General features: G+C 38.8%; 1 protein-coding gene across 2 annotated transcripts in view; it reads right to left on the bottom strand.

The window, feature by feature from the left end:
• Positions 1-27,194, bottom strand: part of Ppp2r2a (protein phosphatase 2 regulatory subunit Balpha) — a 58,209-nt gene that overhangs the window by 17,711 nt on the left and 13,304 nt on the right. Inside the window, exon 3 of one of the 2 annotated variants that reach the window (XM_057786208.1) lies at positions 8,440-8,537. In XM_057786208.1, coding sequence (XP_057642191.1) covers positions 8,440-8,537 — 98 coding nt within the window. The remainder of the gene's footprint in view (positions 1-8,439; positions 8,538-27,194) is intronic. The other variant, XM_057786209.1, reaches the window with a different exon arrangement.

Raw genomic sequence — 27,194 nt, 5'->3', positions numbered from 1 at the left:
AGGTCAGCTTTACAGAAGATATCTAAAGGGAGAGAAAAAGCACACCCATCTACAAGGCCACAGGAAGAATAAGCAACACTAGAGTAACAGTTAAAACAAGATGAAAAAAGCACCACACACACCAAAATACATGCATTTTCATAATGATTTTGAATATTAATGATCTCAATTCTCCCATCAAAAGCCACAGATTATGACTGAATCAAAAAAAAAAAATCAGGTGCCATCTATTTGTTGACCCCAAGAAATCAAACTCACTACAAAAAAAAAAAAAAAAAAAAAAATCACCTTAAGGTGAAACAATGGTAAAAGGTATTCCAAGCAAGTACAAGCAGGTGTCACTAAAGCTGATAAAAACGGGCTTCAAGCCAGGTGGTGGTGGTGGCATATGACTTTAATCCCAGCACTTTGGAGGCAGGGGAAGGCAGATATCTGAGTTCGAAGCCAGCCTGGTTTACAAGAGCTAGTTCTAGGAGAGGCTTCAAAGTTACAGAGAAACCATGTCTCGAAAAACAAACAAAAAAGCCAGGCTTCAAACCACACCTACTGAGAAAAAAGGCCACTTCACATTGACTGGGAGACAATCCATCAAGTAGACAGTATGATTCTAAAATCATATGCCCAAACACAATTGCACACCCAACTTCCTAAAACTACTGACGTGAAGTCACAGACTAACTCCAGCACAACAGTCACTACTTCAATGCCCCACTTTCCCCAACTGAAAACAGAAAAACAGCACAGATCAAATGAACTCAATAGACACCTATAGAACATTCAGTCCATACAAACACTGTAGGATATAGTTTCTTAAGAGCTGATCACCTCTCCGTTTCAGACAGGAAGCAAGTCTTAACAAACACAGGGAAACAAAAACAACTCATTGCTTTCTATTTAATCACAATGGAGTAAGGTACAAAGTTAACAGCAAAAGAAACTCATGAGCATAGACAATCTCATGAAAATTAAGTAGCACACAAAAATCAAGAAGAAAAGCATTTCTAGGGTCAAATAAAAATTGTGGCAGAGAGATGGCAAACAACCTCCACTAGCCATGAAACCCCACTAGGCCACATCTGGAGTTAGCCTTATATAAGCCTTAATCCATCATTTGTGTTACAGATACCTTTCGTTCCCTCTGTGAATCTTGTCTGGATACAAAGCCAATGCAAAACTTGGTTTAGAGGGAACCAGGAAAACCGTGTTACCTCATGAATCAAGTATTTGCACTTGGCATTGTATTTTTTGTAAGCTTCATTCAGTATGTTTGGAGATATGGAAATCTACTAGTTAAAGTGTAAACACAAAGAAAAATAGGAATTCCAAAGGGCTAGGGAAAGTGCTTCCGTTCGCCAAGACTAAGCCCCCTATAGCTGCAGAAGCTAATTCTCAAGAGTCTGAGTCTTCATTTCATGGACCCGCATGAACCCACACCCCCACACCACAATACCCATGGCAAAAAAAAATGAAAACATTAACACATCCAAACTTATGTGATATGACGAAGATGGTCTCAGGAAGTTAAGTTTAGAGATCTAGGCACCTGCATTAACAAGTGGAGAAATGGCTCAATAATGCTGGAAAAAGAACAAGTCAGCAGGTGGAAAGAAATGGTGACGATCAGAGCATAAATCAGCAAAATGAAAAGAACCAATCAACTAAAGAGCTAGTTCTTTAAAAGATAGACAGACATACCCCTAGCCAAACTAACCAAAAGAAGACCCAAATTAATAAAGTTAGAAATGAAAAAGGAATCCATTACAGTGATACCAATGAAATTCAGAAACCTTTTAAGTCTTACCTTATAGTAAAACATATAGTTAATAACTTAGAAAAGTCTCAAAGAAATTATTAGATGACTGACTGTTCTACCAAATAGATGAGATAAATTTAAACACATCTACGAGGAGCAGTGAGACTGAAGCAGTAATTGAAAATCCCAATGAGGGACTAGGAGAGAACTTTCAAGTTGTCCCTTGACCTCCACAAGTACATACGGCATATGTACACACACAACCAGAAACATATATAAACGAACGTAAAATATCTGTCAAGATTGTTGGCACATACCTTTCAGTAGGTAGAGATAGCCAGATTACATAGTGATACCCATTTTGTGTCAAGGTGCTTTAAAAAAAAAAAAGTCTCCCAACCAAAATATGCCCAGGGCCAGATGGACTCATTGGAGAATTTTGCTTCTCTAACTATTCCATAAAATAGAAAAAAGGAAGGCACAGTACCTAAATCTTTTTATTATATTAGTATCACCTTGACACCAAAACTGTAACTCAGACCAACTACCCTGATGATATAAATCAATAAATGTTATTAACTGGATTAAAGGACAGAAATCATAAGGCCATCAAAAGAGATACAGAAAGGGCGTTTGACAAATTCAACAACCCTTCATTCTAAAAGTCCTGAAGATAACTGGAATAGAAAAAATCTATCTCAACATAATACAGGCTATATAATACACACCTATAACCAACATTAAATGGGGGAAAACCTCAAAGTATTTACAATAAAATCAGGAATAAGACACTCCTATTCAATACAGAGATGGAATTCTTAGCTAGGGCAGTATGACAGGAGAACCTGGGGCTCAGTGGTTAAAAGCACTGGCTGCTCTTCTAAAGGATCCACATCCAGTGCCCAGCTCTGTAACTCCAGATCCAGAAGATCTAATGCCCTCTTCTAAGCTCCACAGGCAACACACACACACACACACACATATATATGATGCATAGATAGACAAACCACCCATAAACAGGGGCTGGTGAGATGACTCAGTGGTTAAGAGCACTGGCTGTTCTTCCAGAAGTCTCGAGTTCAATTCCCAGCAACCACATGGTGGTTCACAACCACCTGTAATGGGATCTGGTGCCGTGCAGGTATACTTGCAGACAGAGTACTCATAAATAAATAAATGAATGAAACTCCAAAGAAAAGTAGAAAAAAAGTATTAAAACAAAAAAGACAAGAGAACCAAATAAAAGGAATATAAAGGGACAGAAAAAGTCAAAGTATCTCCATTTGCCGAAGATTCTATATCTAAGAGACTCAAAAATCTCCCCTAGAATTCTCAGATCTGATAAACACTTTGTGCAAAGTGGCAGGATACTAAATTAACACATACAAAGCAAGGAGAAGCGTACTGAGAAAGAAAGCAACAACCCCCCTTAATTTCTAACACCAAAGATGTATGAAAAAGTTCCAGGACTACCTTGCAAGCTAATTTAAAAATGTAATTTTAATCAAGAATGAGTTTGAAGGATAGTGCCATGCATAAATGGACAATGTTGCTTCCAGAAAATATAAGTTATGAAATGAAAATCTCAATTCAAGGACTGGGTTATCTCCCTACAAGTCATTAGTTGGGGAATTCCCAGAAGCACCCAAAACAACACGGGCAATGGTCACTGCTCTTCATTATCCACCATAACTAGATGGAAAGATCTTATTGCCAAAACACCACTGACTAATTGCAGGACACATAAATGAACAGGAACTGATAGAGAAACTTTCCTGCTTCCATTACAGGAGAGGTACTACACAGGTTGCTGGGGAATAAAAGATATCAGTGTTTTTTTTTTTGGTTGCTGTTGTTGTTTTTGATTTTTGAGACAAGGTTTCTCTGTAGTGTTGGTGACTGTCCTGGAACTAGCTCTTGTAGACCAGGCCTGCCTCTGCCTCCTGAGTGCTGGGATTAAAGGCATGAGCCACCAGCACCCGGGGACATCAATGTTCTTAACCAGCACTGGGCCTTGCATGCTATATCACCAACCTTAACAAACAAGATATGCCTACTTACCACAATGTCATGGCTGTTACACAGGTATCTAACTACTTTGCAGTTGAATTTAAGGTCTGTGCCACAGGAGGTAATTCATGCCTGGTGCTGTAAACTTGGCCAGAGGCCCATAGTTTGGAAGGTTATAGGTTGAAGGTGGGAGGTCAGGAGGTAGTTCTACTATGCTAAATGCTCATGCTGACAAACAGCCTTCTAAATGTTTGTGCTTACACCCATAGATCTGTTACACTCTCAACTTTGGTCAGAGAAGCTTTTTGCAGTGGGCAGAATATAGACTAGCTGTTGTAAAATATTATTTTAAGATGTGTTACATTTGTTTATGCTGTGGAACATATTTAATAATGCAAAGATGTGTTGCATTCTTTTATACTGCATTTGTTTAACTCGATTAGTCCAATACAGAGCTAAATGGCCAATACCTTGGCAGGAAACGATAGGTGGGGCTGGCAGGCAGAGAGAAATCTGAAAGAGGAAGAAGGGAGGAGGATTCAAGAGTCCATCACCCAGCTACACAGCCAGCCATGGAGTAAGAAGTAAAGAAAGGTATACAGAAACAAAGTAAGATAAAAGCCCAGAGGCAAAAGGTACATGGGATAATTTAAGTTAAGAAAAGTTGGCAAGACACAAGCTAAGCTAAGGCCAGGCATTAATAAGTAAGAATTAGACTCCATGTGTGATTTATTTGGGAGCTGTATAGCGGGTCCCAAGAGAAAAGAGTAAAAGAACAACTTATTACAATAACTGATTAAAGGGACTGTGAGTTTCAGCCATAAATATATTAACTCCCCACACCTACCCTCGCCTTAATAAACATCCCAGAAAAGATGGAAAAAAATGTAAGAGCCAGAAATTGGGGAAGAATGCCATGAAATGTTTTCTGGACATGATCAGACCACTGTACCAAGTAAATTCACTGCAGAAGTGGTGGTTACCTGCACAAGATTTAAACAAAGCAATCAGCATTCCAGCACAGATGAGAGAGGACACCTCTCTCCACCTCTAGCTGAAGATCTACTGGCAGCTGGTGAATGCTGGGGGAGGGAGGAATCAGTTTTCTTTCTGGATATAGCTAGTGGTAGGTTGCACAGAATTCAGTGGATGGCCCCACGCACTAACAGGACTTTGGGCTTATAAAATAAGAAGGAAGAGAAAGAAGGAGACAGACAGGTCAGAAAGAGCTTGAGGGAAGGGTGCAAAGTAGAAATGCTCAAAAACGCAAGAATGAAATTCAAGAAATAAACAAAAAACATTGGTTAAAAAGAAAGAAAGAAACCAATAAGGTGTAGTGGTGCACACCTTTAATCCCAGCACTTGGGATGCAGAGGCAGGAGAATCTGTGACTTCAAGGCCAGCCTGGTCTACAGCTAGGTCAGCTAGAGTGTCAGTTAAGACGAGACCCTGTCTCAAAAGAAAACAAGGAACCCAGTTACTCCAACTGCTCACCACCTCACCTGAGCATCCATGGAAACAACAAACCCATTACAAACCAAAAGGCAGTTAGCTGTCCAATCTTCTAAACCTAGACTGTTAGCATCAGGAAAGGAAACTTTCAGATATCTTCTTTGATGGCAAAACCTATTTAAACTTGTAAAAACAGATTAGGAAGATGGGTCATCTATTTCAGGATACACTCAAGAATTTGTTGAACACACCATGGCTGTGATTGCTTCAAGGAAAGCTCTTTACTTTTGTGTCTCAATTTCCCTACTAAAATAAGCAATATGACCTTTTTACAGAACTTTTGAGGATTTAACTTAAAAATTAGGAAAAGATTATCTTACTTTATATGAATCCCTCAGATCTTGCACATACTCATAAACAGAGACCCAAATTTATCCTTTAAGACACAGCTTAAAGTATGCATAATTAATTAGCAGAAGTATCTCGATTAATACCAACAAGATAAAGTTTCAGATGGAAAATCACCAGTTACGTAACCTATAACTTAAAAACATGTTTCATACTAAGTAATTCTGAAAATGCATATTAACCAATAAATTATTTTCTTATCATGGGGTCATTACCAAAAGTTAGCAATTCTGCTTATTTATTTGTACAACAGTACTTAATTTCAAAAAGCACTTTAGAATCTTGACAGAATTTTTAGAAAATTTCTTTTCTTAAAAGAACATTATAGTCAGCTTGGCAGTGGCAGCACACATCTTTAATCCCAGCACTCAGATCTCCGTAAGTTCAAGGCCTGCCAGGTCTACAAGAGCTAACTAGGACAGGCTCCAAAAACTCCAGAGAAACCCTGTCTCAAAAATAAAAAAAAAAAAAAAAAAAGTCATTTCTTTCTATTGTGGGTGTGCCACATAAAAAACCTAGAGGAACCTGTCTGTGTCTGTCTTCTCCTCCTGTCGTGTGAGTCCTGAGGATCAAGCTCTCAGTCAACAAGCTTGGCTGAAGGATCTCTACTCACTAAGCTGTCTCACCAGGCTGAAACTACTCTCTAATATGGATTTCTGGGCCATTTCCTAACATACTTAGACTATTTAAACAATTTCCTGTTAAGTATGTCGTGTTTTCAACACCTATCACCATCACTGGGGCTGTTAGAAAGATTTTACAATACTTTGAAAACTAACGAACTCACATAAAAGCAATCATTTGCCCCACTTTGTCCTAAATTCTCACCATTTTATATCTGATTTGACTTCTATAACAATTTAACACTTACAGAAGGTGGAAATGACTTCATGCAAAATATTTCCCAGTTAGCTTTTAGCTGACAACTTCCACTTTAAAATAGCAGCGACACAGTGACCTCAGTGAGGAACCTAAACCCCAGAAAAGCCTATATACATTACCCTTTGCCATCTAGATCAAATATAGTAATCATAATTGATTTTGAAGTTTCTCTTTAGACTGGCTGTAGTGGCACACATCCATAATCCCAGGACTTAGAAACTTAGAAAAGTCAGAATTCTCTGCCAAATTAATCTTTGACCTCAGCTGTATGATATACCATCTCATTAATAATAATAATAATAATAATAATAATAACAATAATAGTTTCTTAAGGGCAAAGAATGCCTACTATAAAGTCTTAAAGTAATAAAAGTAACATTCACATTTTGGGGGATCTACCACAAAAGGCAAAGGAGGGGGGGATGAAAAGATATGCCAGAAGTACTGGACACTGGATATTCTATTTCTAACTTGACATTTTTATTTGTGAAAAAAAAAGAAGCAAGTTCCATTACACCTCAGTATTTAAGATAAGTATGGTCAAATCTCTAGCTGTTTGTAAGTATAACAATGGGCTGGGGGGGGGGGTGTGTGGCTCAGTTGGCACACTGCTTGCCTAACATAAAGTCCTGGGTTCAATCCCCACTACAAATAGAACTGGGCATGGTGGCATAGACCTATAATCCCAGCACCCCAGAAGTGCAGGCAAGGTCATCAGAAGTTCTTAGTCATCGTTGGATAACTTTAAGGCCAGTCAGAGCTATCTGACACACGGCCTCAAAACAAAACCAGAAACAGAAAATTGATTAAGCCTCCCTTCCCACCAAAATCACACTCTCTGTCAGGCAAAGGCTCGAGTCTCATTTTTCTTACTTTCTTCCAACCAAGAAAAAAAAGATTAAATTTAAAAATAAATAAAAGGAGACATTTAGTGTTTGTGCATCTTCTATTCAGACACTATTAATCATTTCTTTTAAAATTAAATTACCTACCTCACGGGGGTGGTTGTGAGGATTAATTCATTAGTGTTTCTAAAGCACTTTGAGATCCTCAGGTCAAAGGCGCTATAGAAGTGCAAAGTAGTAGTATTATTACTAGATTCTTTGCTTATTTAAGGAATTTCACAATCCTTTAAAACCTTACCCTGAGTTTTGATTTAGACATTTGTAAAATCCTGTAATTTATCAACATTAAATTCTTTGAGTATGTTATAGACAGACAGGGACGGATGTTTCAAAGCCAATTTTCTTAAATGTTACACCTTGACCTAAAATGGCTGGAGCAAGCTTGGAAATACCCAGTATGACAAACTATGAGAAACCCTGTCAGGAAGATTTACAAGTGTGCATAAGTTGTGAGAAAAACAAAACTGAAATGTACTTAACTACAGAGTCTGTTTTAAATTTTCATTTATAAAAGAGAAAAGGAAACAGTATCCAACTTTTAAAAGCTAGCACTGTGATGATACATTAATTACATTCACATATGTGGAAGTGCAATGCAGACATTTAAGAACCAGTAACAGTTTTTCTATGAACTGAGTAAAATAATTTGGCTCAATTTCTTCCAGTCAACCTCACTCTCAATTACACAGAACAGCTAATCCTTGAGAGAAGGTCGATTTATCACTGAGGGTAAAGCCTTCAAATCTAGTTCAATCTTGGAATAATGAACCACTTCCTACCTTTCTGTTCTCTAACCAAAGGTTTTTTACAATTAAAGTGGGTTTTCAAATAAAAGCAACAAAGACATACATACACACACACACACACACACACAAAAAAAAAAAAGCTAAGAGACACCATGAGCTATGTGCACACAGAATATTTACTCAGGGTTTTAAAGTGTCACTACCCTGAGGGATTTATTTCTACAACACAAACTCCAGTCTCAAGATCCAACTGAAAAGGGGACAGTGAACTTTCACCACTTACCTCCTGCTCTTGTTGAAAGATGACAACTCTCCCACCTTTATCTCCTGTCGCTAGCAATTCTCCAGAATGATTAAACTCTACTGTAGAAATTATATCTGCTGTATAATTGAAACAAAACAAAAAGACATCAGTTTTTGTCCCCCAACTCGCTGAGGGTGTTCCTAACAACACTCTAGATCTATGCATCAGCCTGGTATCACCAAAAATGAGATCCGAGGTCCTTTTGTAACCACTTTCATTTTGGGGGAAAAAATCCCCAAAATAAACCAACACAAAACCATTCCACCAATCAAGAACACATTAATAAATGCCAGATTTATAACTATTTCTCTTAATTTGTGAATACAAAGAATCAACCACATATTTGTGGGATTGTGTTTTGTTGGTCGGGTTTATTATCACCATGTGTTTGGTGACTTGTAGAGGAATGAACATGCCAAATTGTGCATGTGGAAGTCAGAGGATAACTTTGTGGAACAGGTTCTCGCCTTCCATCTTCACACGGGTTCCAGAGACTGGATTTAGGTTTCCAGGCTTGCACTACAAGTGCTCTTCCCACCGAGCCATCTTGAAAGTCCAGTTAGAGAGGTTTTTTTTTAGTGGTGGTGGTTTTTTTCTTGTTCTTCTTCTCCTTCTTTTTCTTCTTCTTCTTTTTTTTTTTTTTTGGTTAACACCATTTGAACAATGATTATTTTGTGACAAAATATTATATTATTGTTGGTTTTGTCAAGACTAGACAAGCAGCTCAAGCTGGCCTCAAACTTGCTATCCTACTCCCTGAGCCTCTTGAATGCTGAAGTTACAGATATGTGTCCTCACATATGGCTTATTTAAATGTTTTTGATGAGCACGAGAACTTTTTTTTTGTTTGTTTGAGACAGGGTTTCTCAGTATAGCCTTGACTGTTCTGGAACTTGTTCTGTAGACCAGACTGGCCTTGAACTCACAGAGATCCACCTGACTCTGCCTCCCAAAAGAGTACTGGAATTAAAGGTGAGCGTCACCATCTTTTTTTTTTCTTTTTTATTTATTATATATAGTGTTCTGCCTGCAGGCCAGAAGAGGGCACCAGATCTCATTACAGAGGGTTGTAAACCACGATGTGGTTGCTGGGAATTGAGCTCAGGATCTCTAGAAGAGCAGTCAATGCTCTTAACCCCTGAGCCATCTCTCCAGCACCCCATTTTTGCTGTTATGTTGGAGGGGTTACTATGGATCAAACTTTCAAGACTCAAGTATGCTAGGCAAGTGCCTATCTCTGCTGCTAGGCTTGTTTATACAAATCCAAAGCCTCCAAAATTAAGGCAGAAAGAGGTCAATGTGGCCTACATGTCTCAAAAACAAAGAACCAACAAAAATCTAAGATACACATGGGGGAGGGAACATTTTCAATGCAAAATTAATTTCAGATGGAATTCTAAAAGACATAAATGCAAATAGTATTCTCAAATATCAGCAATACACTCTTGGATACAAAGAAAATAAACATGTTTATTAAAATACACAACATTATGACAAAAAATTAGATCATAAAAGCTACCAACATGAGGAAAACCTTCAAAATTTTTAAACTATTTCATGTTTTATAAAAACAAAAACAATGACAGCATTGTCAGAATCATTACATTAAATGTGATATATGGTCCAGCACAGAACATTGAGTTATGTTCTCATAAATAAGAAATGGCAACGACCATAATACTCTTTTTAAAGGGAAGGAATCTAAGGACAATAAAAATGTCACTTTACAACAAAGACTGTCTTACTAATCTTAGAACATTCTAATATGGTTAAAGGTGAGTCCCCAAAACATTCATTAACACACAGAAAATTTTAGACAGTGATTTTCAAATTATGCAACCGAAGAAGTCTTTAAAAGAAATCATTGGGTGAGAGGAGGTGAAAGGAATCGAGGGGGGGAAGAAGTGGGAACTGAGATTTGATATCTTTTTTTTTTAAAAAAAAAAAAAGGAAGGAAGGAAGGAAAGAAAGAAAGAAAGAAAGAAAGAAAGAAAGAAAGAAAGAAAGAAAGAAAGAAAGAAAAAAGGCATCATCAGTTTGTACACCAACTCAAACTGAGGAGTTTATATTCTATGAACACAACAACTCCTTTCTAAACTCATCATCCAGGTTTGCCCTTTGCAAACGGAATAGTCACTTTTTTGAGGGTGGCATGCAGATGGTGAGACTGACAGCAGCCGTAGTTGCTATATTAGTGGCCTGTTTTGACCTTCCTGTTCTTGCTTTGTCATCTACTTCTCTGAAGGTCTTATGTGGCATAATAAACAAAATACAATGATCAGATAGCCAAGAATTCAAAATTTTAACGCTTGGTTTAAAACCCAAGGGGAAACACCCACTTGTAGCATATGTAAACTATAATAGTGACAACTGCTGCACAGTAATGGACCAAATTATCAGCCTTATCATTTTTTTAGTATTTCAGTTCTGAGTTGTGAGGCAATACAGGTTTTATAATTTTAAATGAGGATGACTTTCCAAAGAAGTAATTTGAAAGAAACCAACAAGTACAGACATGTAAGATTTCTGAAATGGAAGAAAGCTGAACATATTTTAAATACCCAATACCTAAGAGATGAAGAAGACACTTCTATAGTCACAGATTGGAAAGCATGGCCTACCAATGTCTTTATAAACATATATAAAAACTGGAGTCCAGCAGCAAATTAAAACCAAAAGCTATTTACTAGTTAGCCATTTTCAGAGAATGTCTGACAACTCTAGTTCTTGTATAAAAATAACTGGATACGTATTAACTCAATAAAATAAACAGCTTGTTGATACAAAATGATATTAAGCACATTAATAGACAATGATGTGGAACTACCATGTGCCAAGTGAGCATGAAATATGTCCATTTCCTATTCATAGCACCACTGTATTTTTTATTTTCCATGTACAGATAACAATGGGAAACTCTAGAGATAATTAAGTTAGGGAGTGGTGCTATATACAAGCATCAAGTGTCAAAGCCAGGATTCAAATTTAGCAGCCATATGGTTACAGTAGCAGCATAGGATTCTGTAAATCATGGAATGAAGGTAAAAGAATACTGGGTATTTATTCAATTGTTGCCTCCCCTCACACTAGAGTGCCTGTATTCAAAGCACCTAGAACCAAACAAATCAACTTTGTACCTTCGTAATGACTAAGTAATAACTAAGCACTCAATGTAGCACTGCTACAGAGTCAAGGTACTGAGGGCACTGAGTACTTAAACATCCTAAATTCTACTTCTGCAAGAAAGTAGAACACAAGAATGTATCCACAAAGAAGAAAACAAAGAGAGGCAGGCAGGTGCGCGTGCACACACAAACACACCAACCAAAGAGTTAGATAGACAGCTCAGTGGGTCAAGTGCCAGTATAAATGAGGTCAAGGTTCAGTGAGAAGTCCCATCTCAAAAAAGATAGAGTGACAAGACTAACAGCATTGACTTTTGGCTTACACATGCACATGCCACATATATACACACACACCACATACATGAGTACACACAAATAAATATAGCACACACAAAATAGGAGCCACGCATGGTAGAACAAGTCTATGATTCCAGCCCTCAGAAAGTAAAGGCAGGAGGACTGTCCTGTTTGAGGTCAGCTTGGTCTACCACAGGAAGCTCTAGGCTAGCAAGTTAAACGGCTACCCTGCTAAAAATACATAAATGAAGTCAAAGGAGAAATATAAAAGGCAAAATGAATCCTATCACATGAAGACCAACAGGGGCAGAGCACATTCATAACACACAGGAGCCTGTGACCCCCAAAAGCAACAGGTAAAAAGTACAAATGGCCAGGCAATAGTGGCACACACCTTTAGTCCCAGCACTCAGGAGGCAGAAGCAGGTGGATCTCTTCTGAGTTCGAGTACAGCCTGGTCTACAGAGTTCCAGAACAGATAGGGCTGCATAAGAGAAAACCTGTCTTGAACACCTAAATATTAAAAAGTACAAATAAAAGGAAGAAAACTCAACTTGGATAAATTGCTGAAGTGTCTAACCATCTGGGTTGTAGGGTCCCACAAACTGCACTTCAAAGTAGAAAATAAGGCCAAGCTCATGTTGAGCTATGTTTCCAGCTATTTTTGCTTCTTTAATTGTACTTTTAAATCTCATAAACTTCAGGGAAGATAATTTTTAATCCTACTTCTGAGAACTATTATTATTTTAGTATCTCAGCAAAGGACACTGTGTGATGGTGTACACTCAATACCAAAAGGCAGATATATACCCTAACCCTGCCTATAATACCAGTTGGTCTAAAAAGCTACAAAGCAGGTTTGATGCTTTTTCGACAAAATAAAGACAATCAGGAAACTGGAAACAAATGACCAGAGCTTAGACAAGGAGTTAGGTAATAGATATGAAAGCCATTACTATACCATTTCCATGGAAACACCAGAATACCTCTACATACTACTCAAATGACCAAAATGAGAAAGAAATCAAAAAGTTCTCTGTTGACAAAGCAATCAGAACTTATAGATACTGCACTGATGCACAACACTGCAAACCCAGAGGGGTACAGCATTTTTGGCACAGTGATTGTGAACCTTCAGTGTTAACCTGACCAAATTTGGAAACATTTAGGAAACATTACCTCCCAATGTCTGTGTTTTCAGATTAGTTTAACTGAAGAGGTAAAACCCACAAGTGACAACCATCTCAGGGGCTGTGGTCCCAAGCTAAATAAAACCAAGGGAGAGGAAATGTGGACTTTGATTCCTGCCTGTGGACACAGGATTAACTGTCACCATTGCCTTCCCCAGCCGGAGACTATACACCATAAACCAAAGCAAGCAAGTCAATAACCAATAGGAATGACACGACACTGAGGATATGGTCACTCTTCTGCTCTACCAATAGGCAATGTTTCAGTGTTCAGGACTGAATCTTTCACAGAGCATGCGCTTTGATAAGCACAAAGAGGTAATTTGATCCATCTAGGAGAAACAAGAATATAATGACTAGAGAAAAACATCATTTCATTAAGAAACTTCTAATATAGAAAATTAAAGTCTTAAAAGACCACACATCTGCAAAACTGCCCAATTTTTCCTAGGACCACGGCCTTCAGCTAGAGAGGCTGGAGTTTAACTACACTGATCTAGGGTCTCACATGACCTTGGTTAGCCTCTTCCAAGAGTGTGACAATAATGACCCATACACCAAGGTCCTCTTTTCACACAGTCATACTTGAGCACCATGTAGCCAGAGCATGAACCCCTGGAAGACAAACTATATTCAAACTACCACAGGCTTTCTCCCACGTTGCTACAGAGCAGCCTGCTGTTGTTGCTCCACTGTAAGTAATAATATAAAGACTTCTAATAGCAGCGATTCACTCTTCAAACATTTAACAATAACTAATCACATAAAGCCTCTTCAGAAACTGCTTCCAGTTTTGAATGTACAGAAGGTCACAGATGCTATGTGGAGAGATCCTGGAAACACCTTACCAAGCTCCCACCACTGCACTGCTAGGGTGGAGTTGTCATCAATAAGGAAGCAGCTTGGCACATTTCAAATGAACTTGATAGTGCTGTTATTCAGAATTTCCCTCTTGTGCCTTTTCAGTTCAATACATCCTTCGGGTTACCCTATTACAGTGTCATGTCTCCCTAGCTTCCTCGACCTACGAGTTTCTCAAACTACACACTGTCTTTGATGAACTTGACAATTCCTTGGCAGTATACAACAGGTACCCCTCAATCTAAAATTGAAATGTATTTTTTTTTTCATGGCAAGGCTACAATTGTGGGTTTCTGGCATGAAGATCAGAGATGTTAGTATACCATTCATGCCACAGTGTTACTATGGTACATCCTCTTTGTGGTCAGAAAATGTCCCTAACAAGTATTTGAACATATAGTCCCCAATTGGTAGCACTGTTTAGTAAGGGGGTATATTTTGTTGGACAAAGTATGCCACTGTGGGTGGGATTTGACAGCTTACAGTCTCGTATCACTTCATTCTCTCTACTGGAGGTAGTATTGGAAGCATATGAGGACATGCATTTGATACCATGCCTCCCACACCATTACAACTCTCCCTTTGGAAATGAGATCAAAAATAAACTTTTCTTCCTCTAAGTTAAATTGTATGGTGTTTATCACAACAACAGAAAAGGTACCAACCCAATCCTATTAGCATGAATTACTGATGATAGTTCATGTGAACTATTATCAAGTGAACATGAATAATAGACACCTTCTGGGGACTCACTGGACAGCCAGTCCAGCCAAATTGGGAAACTCTACATCAAAAACTAAGGCGGGGAGCAACAGATGAGGATACTTGACCTCAATCACTGGCCTTCCTAAGCATAAGCATGCACATACAAACACAAGCATGTACACATGGCATATACACACAGTTTTGTAAGAGACTGTTCTTTCCTGTTACCCAGACTCGAAATAACCACACAGAAGCTGTATTAATTAAATCACTGCTTGGCCTATTAGCTCTAACTTCTTATTGACTAGCTCTTACATCTTAATTTCACCCATTTCTATTAATCTGTGTATCACCACATGGCTGTGGCTTACTGATGTCTGTCCCCAAGGGGCTACATGGCTTCTCCCTGACTCCACCTTCTTTCTCCCAGCATTCAGTTTAGTTTTCCCTGCCTAGCTCTGTTCTGCCCTGCTATAGCAGTTTCCTTACTCATTAACCATTAAAAGCAACACATATATAGAACTTCCCACACCAACAGTAAATTTTTTATTCAACCATCAGTACAAAATTAACTTCATTTTATAGCTGCATTTTTAAAGAACTGAATCCATAAAAGTTCAGCAAAGAAGAATAGAAAACGAATAAAAAGGTAGACTACAATAAAAACTATAAAGCTATGCACCTCAGAACATCTGACCATTGCTAACACTTCTGTACTGGAACAACAGCTCAGTAGTCAGCTAGGCTCTAAAGCTTAGGCAGGTAAGTGTCAGCTCATTCACATGTTAGACATAAGCCTATACCTTGCTCATCGTCTTTTAATCTTCCAGTACTTGTTCTTTCCAGATGTTGGAAAGATGGAATGAAAACATCGGGTGAACAAATGATCTGTTTCTCTGTTCATTTTTACTAGGTCCACTTAAAACACAAATCTGATTCTTGATCTCCTGTTACATACTTATATTCACCAGCTTTTCATTGGCCCCACATAACTATTTAGACAGGATTAACCCAAAATTTTTCAGAACAACTCCTTTCTCCCTAATGTAAGCAAACACTCAGGGGGTGAAGTTATCATTTGTGATGCTTTTTGTCCTGTTTGCTTCCTAACACCAGAAGGGGAGGATAATATAATTATAAAACAGTAGCTTCTTACCTAAAGGGAAGGCTAATCAGGTTCTTTCCCTAAAGAACTTTAGGAGGCTCTATTTTGACTGTTGTCCTCTAGAGGGAGCTCAAAGTCCTCAATAATTTTTACAAGGTAGGCAATGTCTCCTCGGAGAGCAAATTAAATACTGTCCTTTGGAAAACTCCTTCAAAAATGAAAAGGCTAGACCTACTCAGAGATCTTCACCCCCACCCCCCACCCCGAGAAACAGGCCACAGCATTTCTTTTTTCCTCTTTCTTTTCCCTGCTTGGCACTGACTAGAACATTCCTCTTATACTTGAGAGGCTGAGGGAAGACTGTGGTAGTAATCAAATAGGAGATAACTGACTCCCCCACAGATGACCCCCTGTTGTATCCAGGGAAGCATAAGCCACTGTGTTCCCATTGTCTTCATGTCAAGGCATGGACAGGATGAGATGGTTGGCATACTTTTCCAAGACAAAGTTGTTCCTGTCTTCCTAGGAAACCACTCAAGGGATGAGATATCCTCATCTGTAACATCTTCTCAGGTTCACTCATAGGGAGCATATGCCTTGGGGCATAGGAAATACTGCCAAAGTAAGACTAATTCCTACTTTGCCATTATCTGAATGACCTAGAGGACCTGGTAGCTTAACCTCTTAGAGACTCTTTAACCTCAGCACTCACGAGATAAGGCAGGCAGGCAGACAAGAGTTCCAGTCCAGCTTGCTCTACCCAGAGAATTCCAGGCCAGTCAAGGTTACACAGTGAGACCTTTTATAAAATAGTAAAATAAAGCAAAATATAACTGTTCCTAGGGTGTTAAGGTCTACTTTAGCTCACTAAAATAAAGTCTGAGAGAGCCTAAAGCCCAAGCAAGTAACATTATTAAAACTGCCTTTAAAAACAAAAACAAAAACAAAACACAACTGCCTTGTCTGCTGCCTCTTGGTATACATGCACAAGATTGGGGCTATACCAAGACGGTCATGGTTGGGATTCCAACTATCTTTTGGCTAAAATATCACCCCCTGTGATTTCCAACTAGATTATACAGAACAACATGTCCAGAGCTTTCCTCAACTCAACTTAGTGAAAAGGACTGTTTTATTATAAGCGCAACAAAAACCACTGGCTGTCTACGCTCAGAGAAAACCTACATTGTAATGTTCCCATGAAAATTAGGGTCCAGACTGTCTCTTCCAGAGATGTAAACTGGAACCAGTCTCCCTTTATAACTTGTTCCTGCATAATCAGGTATCATGTTTGGATAAACAAAATGCAACTACATATCCTCCTGCAACAGAGAGACATAAACAATAGTTAGTCTCTGGGTATGATTTTTAACAGGCACCCTTCAGTGTGAAATTGTTGTATAAGTTACAAATTGACCATTCTAAACCTAAAATTAGATACTATCTTCACTAGATGCCTAGTAACTTTTAACTGGTCCATAATTAGTTCCACACATTAAATTAGTCCAGTTGTCTAACGCAAAACTGTAAGTGATGGTTCATACCTTAATCTCAGCACCAAAAATGAGAGCTGCAAGTTGGCATCCAGCCTGGTCTACAAAACAAATCCCAGGTCAGCAAGGGCTACTAAGTAAGACCCAGTCCCAAATCACCAGTAATATCGATGATGGTTGTGCAAACAGTTCTGGTATCTATGCAAACAAACCACACTCCACATTTATGGCTATCTTAGCCACCAGTCAAGAACTTTTCCACTTTCACTTTTGATAGGGTCTCGGTGTGCAGTCCTGGTTGGCCTGGAACTCACTAAACAGACCAGACTGGTATTGAGCACAAGAAATCTGCTTGCCTCTGCCAGGATTAAAGCCACATGCCACCACATCTCGCAGGTTTTACATTTTTAAATGCTTTAAAACTCAAATAACATTTCATGACACTAAAACACATCTATACAAGTTTAAAATTTGAAATTAAAAATAGGAAGCTCTTTTAAGGCTGGAGAGATGACTCTGAGGACCTATAACCATGCATAACTCGTCGATTCCAAGGGATACAACACTCAATTTAGACTTCCACAAGCATTTGAAAGCTTGTGGTGCACACATATACACTCAAGCACACACATAAAATAGTTTTTTCTTTTGGGGGGGGGGGGGATTCGAGACAGGATTTCTCTGTTGCTTTGGAGCCTCTCCTGGAACCAGGTTGGCCTCGAACTCACAAAGATACAACGGCCTCTGCCTCCCGAGTGCTGGGATTAAAGGCGTGCTATGGGCAATGGTGTTACATGCCTTTAATCCTAGCAGATCTCCGAGTTTGCAGCCAAACTGATATATAGAGTGAGTTCCACAACAATGAAGGCTACACAGAGAAAACTGGGTGTGTGTGTGTGTGTGACATTATTTTCAAAGTCTTTTTTATTCAGAATTGATTTTTACTGATGTCTATATAGAAGCTTTACGAACTACAGATCGTCATATCCATGCCATAGGAATCAGAACACAATACACTACCCAGTTGTCTTGATGGTTATTTATAATTCAAATTTTATTTTTCATAGGTTACAGACAAGATATTTAGATGAAAACACTAAAGAGATTTTTAGACATGCTATAAAAATTTTACAGGTCTTATTCTAATGCCCAAAGACAGCTCATTGAGTTTTAACTAAAAAACAACCCAGTCAGTTGTGAGCCTGGGATTACTCAAGCTGCAGCACAAAAGATTGGGAATAAGGAAGAAGGTGAACAGATAGGAAAATTGGAGACCAAAGCAGAGATGCTTAAGAAATCCTGGTAAGCAACCCTGGAGTCGGAACCAGAGCAGTGCAGTGCAGTACTGGTGCTGCTGTAAACCACATGCAATGTACTAGCATTTAGTTCTCACCACAAACACGTAAACTTGTTTACATTAACACACAGGCTCAACAGATGAGAAAACTAAAGCCAAGAGGGCAGAACAAATCTTCAATCAAACATAAAAATAAAGATAAATGTCAAGAAAAATGTCCAGGTCTACCTGTAGGTTCAGTGGACCTCATCACTAATAGGCAGGTATGTTAATCTCCACTTAACAGCATCTAAAGGGAAAACTTGAAAGGGAAAAAAAAATCTATTGGATAGCTAATCCAAAAGATTACACCACTCATTTCCTCAAAACCCCTTAACTAAAAAGAACACCACACATACTTTTATAGAAAGAACAATTTAAGAATAACAAAGTGGTAGTCTACAATCCCAACACTTAGAGAGGTGGAGGCAGGGGATCAGATCAACATGAACTTTAAAGGAGTGTAAGGGATGTTCTAGGCTAGTCTGAGACATTCAAGAGCCAAATGTTAAGGGGAAAATAGCAAATCACATTCATTCTGTGAATTCTTTCTGCTTATATCTTTTATAAAATCCCCCTTCTTCCCAATTTTGGTAGACAAAACATCAGGTAGTCATTTCCTGGTCTGTTCTACAGCCATATTTAAATTCAATTCCTCATCTCCATAACACTTCTTTCAAGGGATGATAAACTGTAAATGTGTTCTTACTAAACAAGTGATGAGAAGGGTCAGAGCTGGCTGGCAGTAAAGGCAGCACTACCAGAAACAGAATGAATGGATGGACCAAAGTCAGTACGAAGACAGTAAAAACATACCCAGCAGGAGAAAAACAAAAAACCAAAACAACTGTAATCCATTGTACATCTTTGATTGGACATTCGAGTAGAATGTCATGTAAGCAGTTAGACTGATTTGGCAGCAAGAATTTTCAGAAGAAGACATTTAAAGTCATGTAATATTTCAAGGTGATGTCCTTGTGGGTAAGCACAAAGAAAATCAGGGTTGTGGACTGAAAGCCTATCCTTGGATCTCCTATCCTTGGCAGCTAAGCAGAAACCATGTAAAAAATAAGATGAAGGGCTGCTGATGAAGTGGGATGTTTTTCCAGGAGCCAGACAGCGTTTGAAAAAGCAGTAGTGATAGATTGCATTTAAAAGAACGTAAAAAGGTATGAGTGAGGGGTGTAAATAACTGTAGGCTTAGTGGTATCTTCAAAATAAAAAGTGTTGTTTTCTGCAGCTCTATTTATTTATTTATTTATTTATTTACTTATTTACTTATTTATTTATTTGTTTGTTTGTTTATTTGGTTATCAGGTGAGAGGATGCTCCAGAGGTAAAACTATGCAGATGTCAGCACAGACTCACTCCCATGGCTACTATCAGACTTCAGTTTTCCTGGAAGCTGGCCTGAGATACCAGTTTTTTGCCACATCAATTCCAGAAAAGTTCACAATAGTGGTAGCTGGTTTCCCTCAAAGAAAACGAAAGAGAGCAGCCCAAACCTTTTTGGTAGTCTCATTTCCAAGTGTGTATCGTCACTTCTGCCATGCCTGTAAGAGCCAGTTGCTAGGTCTGTCATATTCAAGGGGAGGAGCTTACACAAGGACAAGAACACCAGCGAACAGTATTCATTGAAGCCATTTTAGGGGCTGCCCAGTACAGTTCCTTTGTCAGTACAGAAAAATTGAAAAAACTGCCTGGCCAGGTGGTAATGTTATGAGCAAAAGAGAGAAGCCTAGAACAGTTTCAGCTGAGCTTCAAGGTTAAGATTCTCTCCTAGCTGTCTCTGCAGTCCTCACCCCTGACCCCCAGGCAGTGTGTGCACACACACATGTATGTGCAAGTGTGCGGAGGGGCAGACTTGCGTATGTATTGCTGCTGTCTGTAGTACTGAAGAGCTAACACAGGACCTGTAAGGCAGGCATGCTATCATCCTTTAGTTAAAGCTTCACATCTCAAGCTATTTAGTTTTTTCTCCCTGCTTCATAATATGAAATACCTCATTAACCTAACTACCTGCCACTAGTCATTTCTACTCAAGCCACTCAATACAGGTTCCTTCTCTTACTCTCCAGGGGGCTCTCAATCCTGTAAACAAACACTAAGGCAGTCAGCAATGTCATCTCTAGCAACTGCTGGTTTGTACCTGCTTGTTTCCTGCCAAGTGCTTCTCACAGCTTAGTTAGGGCACTCTTCCAGGGTTTCCATGGATACTGAACTCCCCCCATTATGCTTGCTGGACATTTCAGAGTGTTTGTCTGTTTGTTTTAACACCTGAGTTTAGATCACCATTCACCATGGCAAGTCAACACAGCTATTTGCTCAAGTAAGGTACTTTGCACATTCTTTCAAAGCCTCTTTTGATAAAAAGTGATAGAAATGTGTATTGGCTTCCTACCTGGATCATCTAATCCTACTGTCAACAAAACACCAATATTCTCACCTACACCAATAATTCTCAGGAAACTTACCTTCTATGGTACTACTGCTACTGAATTCTAAAAAAAACCTTCAACGTCAAACTCAATTTAAAACATTAGTTTAGGCCAGATGTGGCAGCACACAGGTATAACCTTAGTACCCAACAGTCTAAGGCAGAATTACAAAACACAGGCAGCCTAGGTAGCTACATAGTTACTTCTATCTAGCCTACAAAACTACCAGAAAAAAAACTACAAAACAATTTCAACTTGGTTTGTTTTTTATTTTAGGGTTTTTTGTATATTTTTTTTTCTGAGACAGAGTTTTACATTGTAGCCCAGGCTGGACTGTACTAACTCCCCATATAACCTTGAACTTCGCAGCAATCCTACTGTCCAGGACTCTTGAGTACTGAATTTTATTGTTGTTTTTTAATTTAAAAAAAAAAATTGTAGCCGGGCGGTGGTGGCGCACACCTTTAATCCCAGTACTCCCAGCACTCAGAGTGCAGAGGCAAGTGGATCTTTGTGAGTTCAAGGCCAGCCTGGTCTACAAGAGCTAGTTCTAGGACAGGCTCCAAAGCTACAGAAAAACCCGGTCTTGAAAAAAAATAAAAATAAAAAAATTTTTAAAAAATTGTGAGCCAGGCCTACACTGTGAAACTTTGTCTCGGGGAAAAATAATGATGATGGTGATGATAATAGTGTGTATGAGTATGTTGCCTGCATGTACGTACGTCTGTGCTCCTCACGTATGCAGTTCCTTCCCTCGGAAGTCAGAAAAGGACATCAAATCCCTGGGACTGGAGTTTCAGATTGTTGCATGCTACACTGCTGATACTGGGTAGGGATCCAATGCTCCTAACCACTGAGCCATCACTCTAGCCATCATAAACTGAATTGTAAAACTGCAAACTACAAAACTCAGTAAGCTCAGTCACACTCACAATATAGCCTCAGTCATAGAGACAAAAGTGCTCAGCAAGGGCATAAATCACCTATTGCTGTACACAAGTCCTAGCAATGATATGCTCAGTAATGAGCACACCTAGTGCTATACAGTGGACAAATACTTACCAGAGACAAATCTTTACCAACAGTATTCTAGTTTACAAAACATTTAGGGTTTAATAAATGAAAAGCTTCCCTATAGTATATATAATTCCTCTACCTCAGGCCTCACTATCCTAAAGATAATTTAGATACACATTCCACCTTCTGAGAAAAGAGATTAAGAAGTGAAGGTGAGGCATGGTATGGTGGTACACACCTGTGAGTTCAAGGCCAGCCTGGTCTAAAAAGTGAGTTCTAGGAAAGCCGCCACTGAGATCCTGCTTCAAATAAAAGGAAGGTCCTGCAGTGGTGTGGGGATGTGGGGGTGTTCCACTGAAAGTCAGAGTCAATCAAGTGATAGGTACAAATGTACCACCTATTGGGTAACAAGTTTTAGATTCTTTGTCTTCTGAAGGTGAATATTTAGGAAACAGAATTAAGAAGGATGTTAATACAGAGACACTAAGCTCGAACAGAGCTAACAACCTAACTCCACAAGCACCTACCCTGTACAGTACAGTACCAAAGAGATCAGTTTCATCACTTGAGCCCTGGGTTCTTAAAGGAATTTTCAAATATCCTAACATAACACTTAAGCAGCAATAGTGCTGCTCCATGAAGTTACAGAATACAAAATTAACACACAAAAAAATTTGGCATGTTCCTACAAGGTAACAATGAACAACCAGAAAAGGACATTAGAACAATTCCATTCACAACAGCACAAAAAGAAAATAAGAACTTAGGAAAGAGCTTGTGCAAGGAAGTAGACAATTTCAACACCAACAGCTATAAAATGTATAAAGGGAAGACAGTCAGACATAGGAGCACATGTCTTTAATCCCAGCACTCAGAAAGCAGAGGCAGGGGGATATCTACAGCCTGGTCCACACATTAAGTTCCAGGAAAGTCAAAGTTACATAGTAAAAAAAAAAAGTCAAAAACAAACAAACAAACCTCATACACATTTTTACCTCACATTAAAAAAAAAAAAACCCAAAGTAAATGCAGGCTACTTCACTAGCTTCACATTAACAAATATCCAGATTCTGTTTACATTCTAACAAAGACAGCACAGAGCTGATAGGCATTTCTAGAAGAGAAAGCTATAAACACAGACTAGGAAGGGAAAGGTAGGACCATGTGAATCTGAATCTAACTGAATCAGCATAAACTTCTATTTTAAATTTTGTATTAAAGAGCACTTCAACTACTTGAAAAAGCAGGAAGAGGAGCAGAGAACAAGGAATCCCTATGTAGTTGTGTCAGTTGAGTTTTGTCAGCTTGACACAAATCTAGAGATCTACAAAGTGCACTCAACAACCACACACAACAAAAATCTCTGTGGTGGGGTCCCATTCACAGCTGAAGACCCTGAGAACTACAGACTGGACATGACTGGCTAGCTTCCAGTTTAGTGTGGTACACAGCCAGGCTTGGCTTGTTACCTTTCCCTGGCTTCTTGAAGACACTGCTTTTGACCGCATACTGCTGCAATGCATTTGAGGATCTGGGGATCTTGGTGGTATTCTGCTGCTGGTTTCTTCCTTTCTGAGGGGTATGCCTTAGTTATTCTGTGTAATTTATTGAGATGGTGGTCCATGTTGGACCGTCTCAACTTGTAAGGTGAATCAATCGTCTGTTTTCTCCTTTTGTTCACACTTCTTTCTGGAGCCCCTCTGACATGGCTGTTATATCTGATCCCCCTCCCACTTCCCCTTTTCCTGTTCTACGTTTTGGAAGCTTTTTTTTTTAAAAAATTTATTTATTATGTATACAATATTCTGTCTGTGTGCATGTCTGCAGGCCGGAAGAGGGCACCAGATCTCTTTACAGATGGTTGTGAGCCACCATGTGGTTGCCGGGAATTGAACTCAGGACCTTTGGAAGAGCAGGCAATGCTCTTAACCACTTAGCCATCTCTCCAGCCCTGGAAGAATTCTTAAAACTTAGTCAGAACTATTAATTCATCTGGTGTTTGCTTCCTGCTTCTGCAAATAGAGTGGATTAATAATATAAATAATACAATTAATGTATTTATTATTCATACTATGTTTAATATAATTACTTATATTAATTCACACTATTCAAACAAAAATATTATTATGTGAAACAATCAGGAATTTGACTTTCAACTTGAATATGTTCATGAAGAGTCCTTTAGTAGTAGTCCCCATGAAGAATTACAGTCTTATAAATGAAAGACTTTAAAATGAAAGAGTTTAAAATGTTAAAAGATCCTTTCTTTGCAATGGCACAGGAGACCACTTCCTAAACATAATTCCAGTAGCAGACACTAAGAGCAACAGTTAATAAATGGGACCTCCTGAAACTGAAAAGCTTCAGTAAAGCAAAGGACACAGTCAACAAAACAAACCGGCAGCCTATATAGAATGAAAAAAGAGCTTCACCAATCCCACATCTGACAGAGGACTGATCTCCAAAATATACAAAAAAACTCAAGAAACTAGACATCAAAAGAATAAATAATCCAATTTTTTTTAAAAAAAAAAAAAAGGGGGTACAGACCTAAAAAGAGAATTCTTAAAAGAGAAATCTCAAAATGGCCGAAAGACTCTTAAGGAAATGCTCCAACATTCTTAGCCATCAGAGAAATGCCAATCAAAACAACTCTGAGATTCCATCTTACACCTGTAAAAATGGCCAAGATCAAAAACACCAATGATAACTTATGCTGGAGAGGATGTGGAGTAAGAGGAACACTACCCCATTGCTGGTGGGAGTGCAAACTTGTACAGCTGCTTTGGAAATCAATATGGCAATTTCTCAGAAAATTAGGAATCAATCTACCTCAAGACCCAGCAATACCATTGTTGGGCATATACCCAAAGGATGCTCAATCATACCACAAAGACATTTGTTCAACTATGCTCAGAGCAGCATTATTCATAACAGCCAGAACCTGGAAACAACTAAGATGACTCTCAACCAAAGAATGGATAAGGAAAATGTGGTACGTTTACACAAGGGAGTACTACTCAGTGGTAAAAAATGACATCTTGAAATTCGCAAGCAAAAGGATGGAACTAGAAAAAAAAAAAAACATATTGAGTGAAATAACACAGATCCAGAAAGTCAACTACAATATGTACTCACTCATAAAAATAGCTTTTAGACATAAAGCAAAGGATAACCACCCTATATAGTCCATAAACCCAGAGAACATAGACAACAAAGAAAACCCTAAGAAACACAGAAATGAATCCGCGTAGGAAGGAGAAAAAGACAAGATCTCCTAAGGAAATTAGAAGTATGGGGGACAGGGAGAGAGAATGAAAGGGGAGAGTGGAGAAAGGAAGACAAGTGGGGGAAAATGTATAGCTGAATTAAAAAGTACAAAGTATAAAAAAGACTGAAAAAAGTTCCTATTTTACTTTATTCAATAACATACCATCACTGATTGTGAAAGAGTTGTTATGGCACATACTTCACAAATATGAAAACAAAGAAGCAAACACTTTAAAAATATGAGGACATTCAAAATAAGGAGAAGTCAAAACCAGAAAATTTCTTTTTTTTTTTTTTTTTTGGTTTCTCTGTGGTTTTGGAGCCTGTCCTGGAACTAGCTCTTGTAGACCAGGCTGGTCTCGAACTCACAGAGATTCACCTGCCTCTGCCTCCCAAGTGCTGGGATTAAAGGCGTGAGCCACCACCGCCAGGCTAAAACCAGAAAATTTCATTTCAAACTATGTACAACAACAACAACAACAACAACAAAACCAACCAAAACTAAATCCAAAATTAAAAGCTCTGAGAGAGAAACCCTGATCAAAGAAAGAGAGAGTTCCTAATTAACAAAGCAACTGAAAATCATCAAGATGCAAATAAACCAGGCATTGTGGCTTATATCTGTAATTCCAGGACTTAAGATGCGGAGGAAGGAAGACTGCCAAAAGAGCCAGAACAACCTGAGTAAGTTCCAGGCTACACTGGGCTACAAGGAAATTCAGTCTTTTCTTTTGTTTTGGTTTTCAAGACTGGGTTTGTGTGATAGTCCTAGCTGTCCTGGAACTCGCTCTATAGACCAGACTGGTGTCGAACTCACAGGTATCCTCATGACTCTGCCTCCCAAGTGCTGGGATTAAAGGCGTATGTACCACCCAGCAAATAAAAATTCTTACTCTAAATGTCTAAATTACATATACTAGCTAGACATACAAGTATAGCTACTTTATCACTTCAGACATAACTAGAAAAAGCATAGTACAAAGCATACGTTTTATGAAATAAGTCTCCATAGCAGAAAGACCCAGACCCATACATTAATGGATGTGTCTAAAAATAGTGAGATTCCATTTCTGGTTTTCCTCAACTATAAAATGAAGGTATCAAGTTATCCTCAGAGGTTGGCTGAGTGGATTATAGAAGCTCATACATAAAAGTGCTATTGGAAGACAGGCTAAAGTTAGCAGTTTCCTCGACACAGCATGCATTTTATGCTTATTAAATTTTATTTATTTAGTGTGCATATATGTGACACTTGTGTGCCACAGATTGAGTGGAGGCCAAAGGACAACCTTCCAGAGTCTGTTCTCTCTCCCTACCAGGTCCCAGGATTGAAGTATGGTCTTCATGCATGGTGATAAGAGCCTTTACTAACCAACCCATTCAGTAGTCCTATTTTATTCTTACAGGAGAGCATGGCCCACAGACATTAACTAAGCAGGGCTCACATAGACTGAAGCAACAATCACAGACCCTAAATGGGTCTGAGTTAGGTCCTCTATATGTTATGGTTGAGTAACTTAGTGGGGATCCTAACAGTGGGAATGGAGTGTGTGGGGGTGTGTCTGATTCTTTTGCCTGCTCTTGGAACCCCTTTTCTCCTACTGGGTTGCCCTACCCAGCCTTGATATGCAGGTATGTGCCTAGTATTATTTTAACTTGTTGTGCTGATTGGGGGTGATGAGTGAGGACTAAGAGAAGTGGAGGAAGGGGAAGTTCAATCGGGGTATAATATATGAAAGAAGACTAATAAATCAGAAAATTATTTTTCTTTTTAGGTAAAGTGGCACACGCCTTTATTTCCAGTACTCTCCAAGATAAGGAAAGAGGATCCTGAGTCCACGAACCTGTGCTCAAAATAATATAAGGAAGAAAGGAGATTGTTTTCCTTCTGTTTCAT

The sequence above is a fragment of the Chionomys nivalis genome, chromosome 12 (assembly GCF_950005125.1).
Source record: "Chionomys nivalis chromosome 12, mChiNiv1.1, whole genome shotgun sequence".
Taxonomy (NCBI): domain Eukaryota; kingdom Metazoa; phylum Chordata; class Mammalia; order Rodentia; family Cricetidae; genus Chionomys; species Chionomys nivalis.
This window is presented reverse-complemented; position numbering and strand designations above follow the sequence as displayed.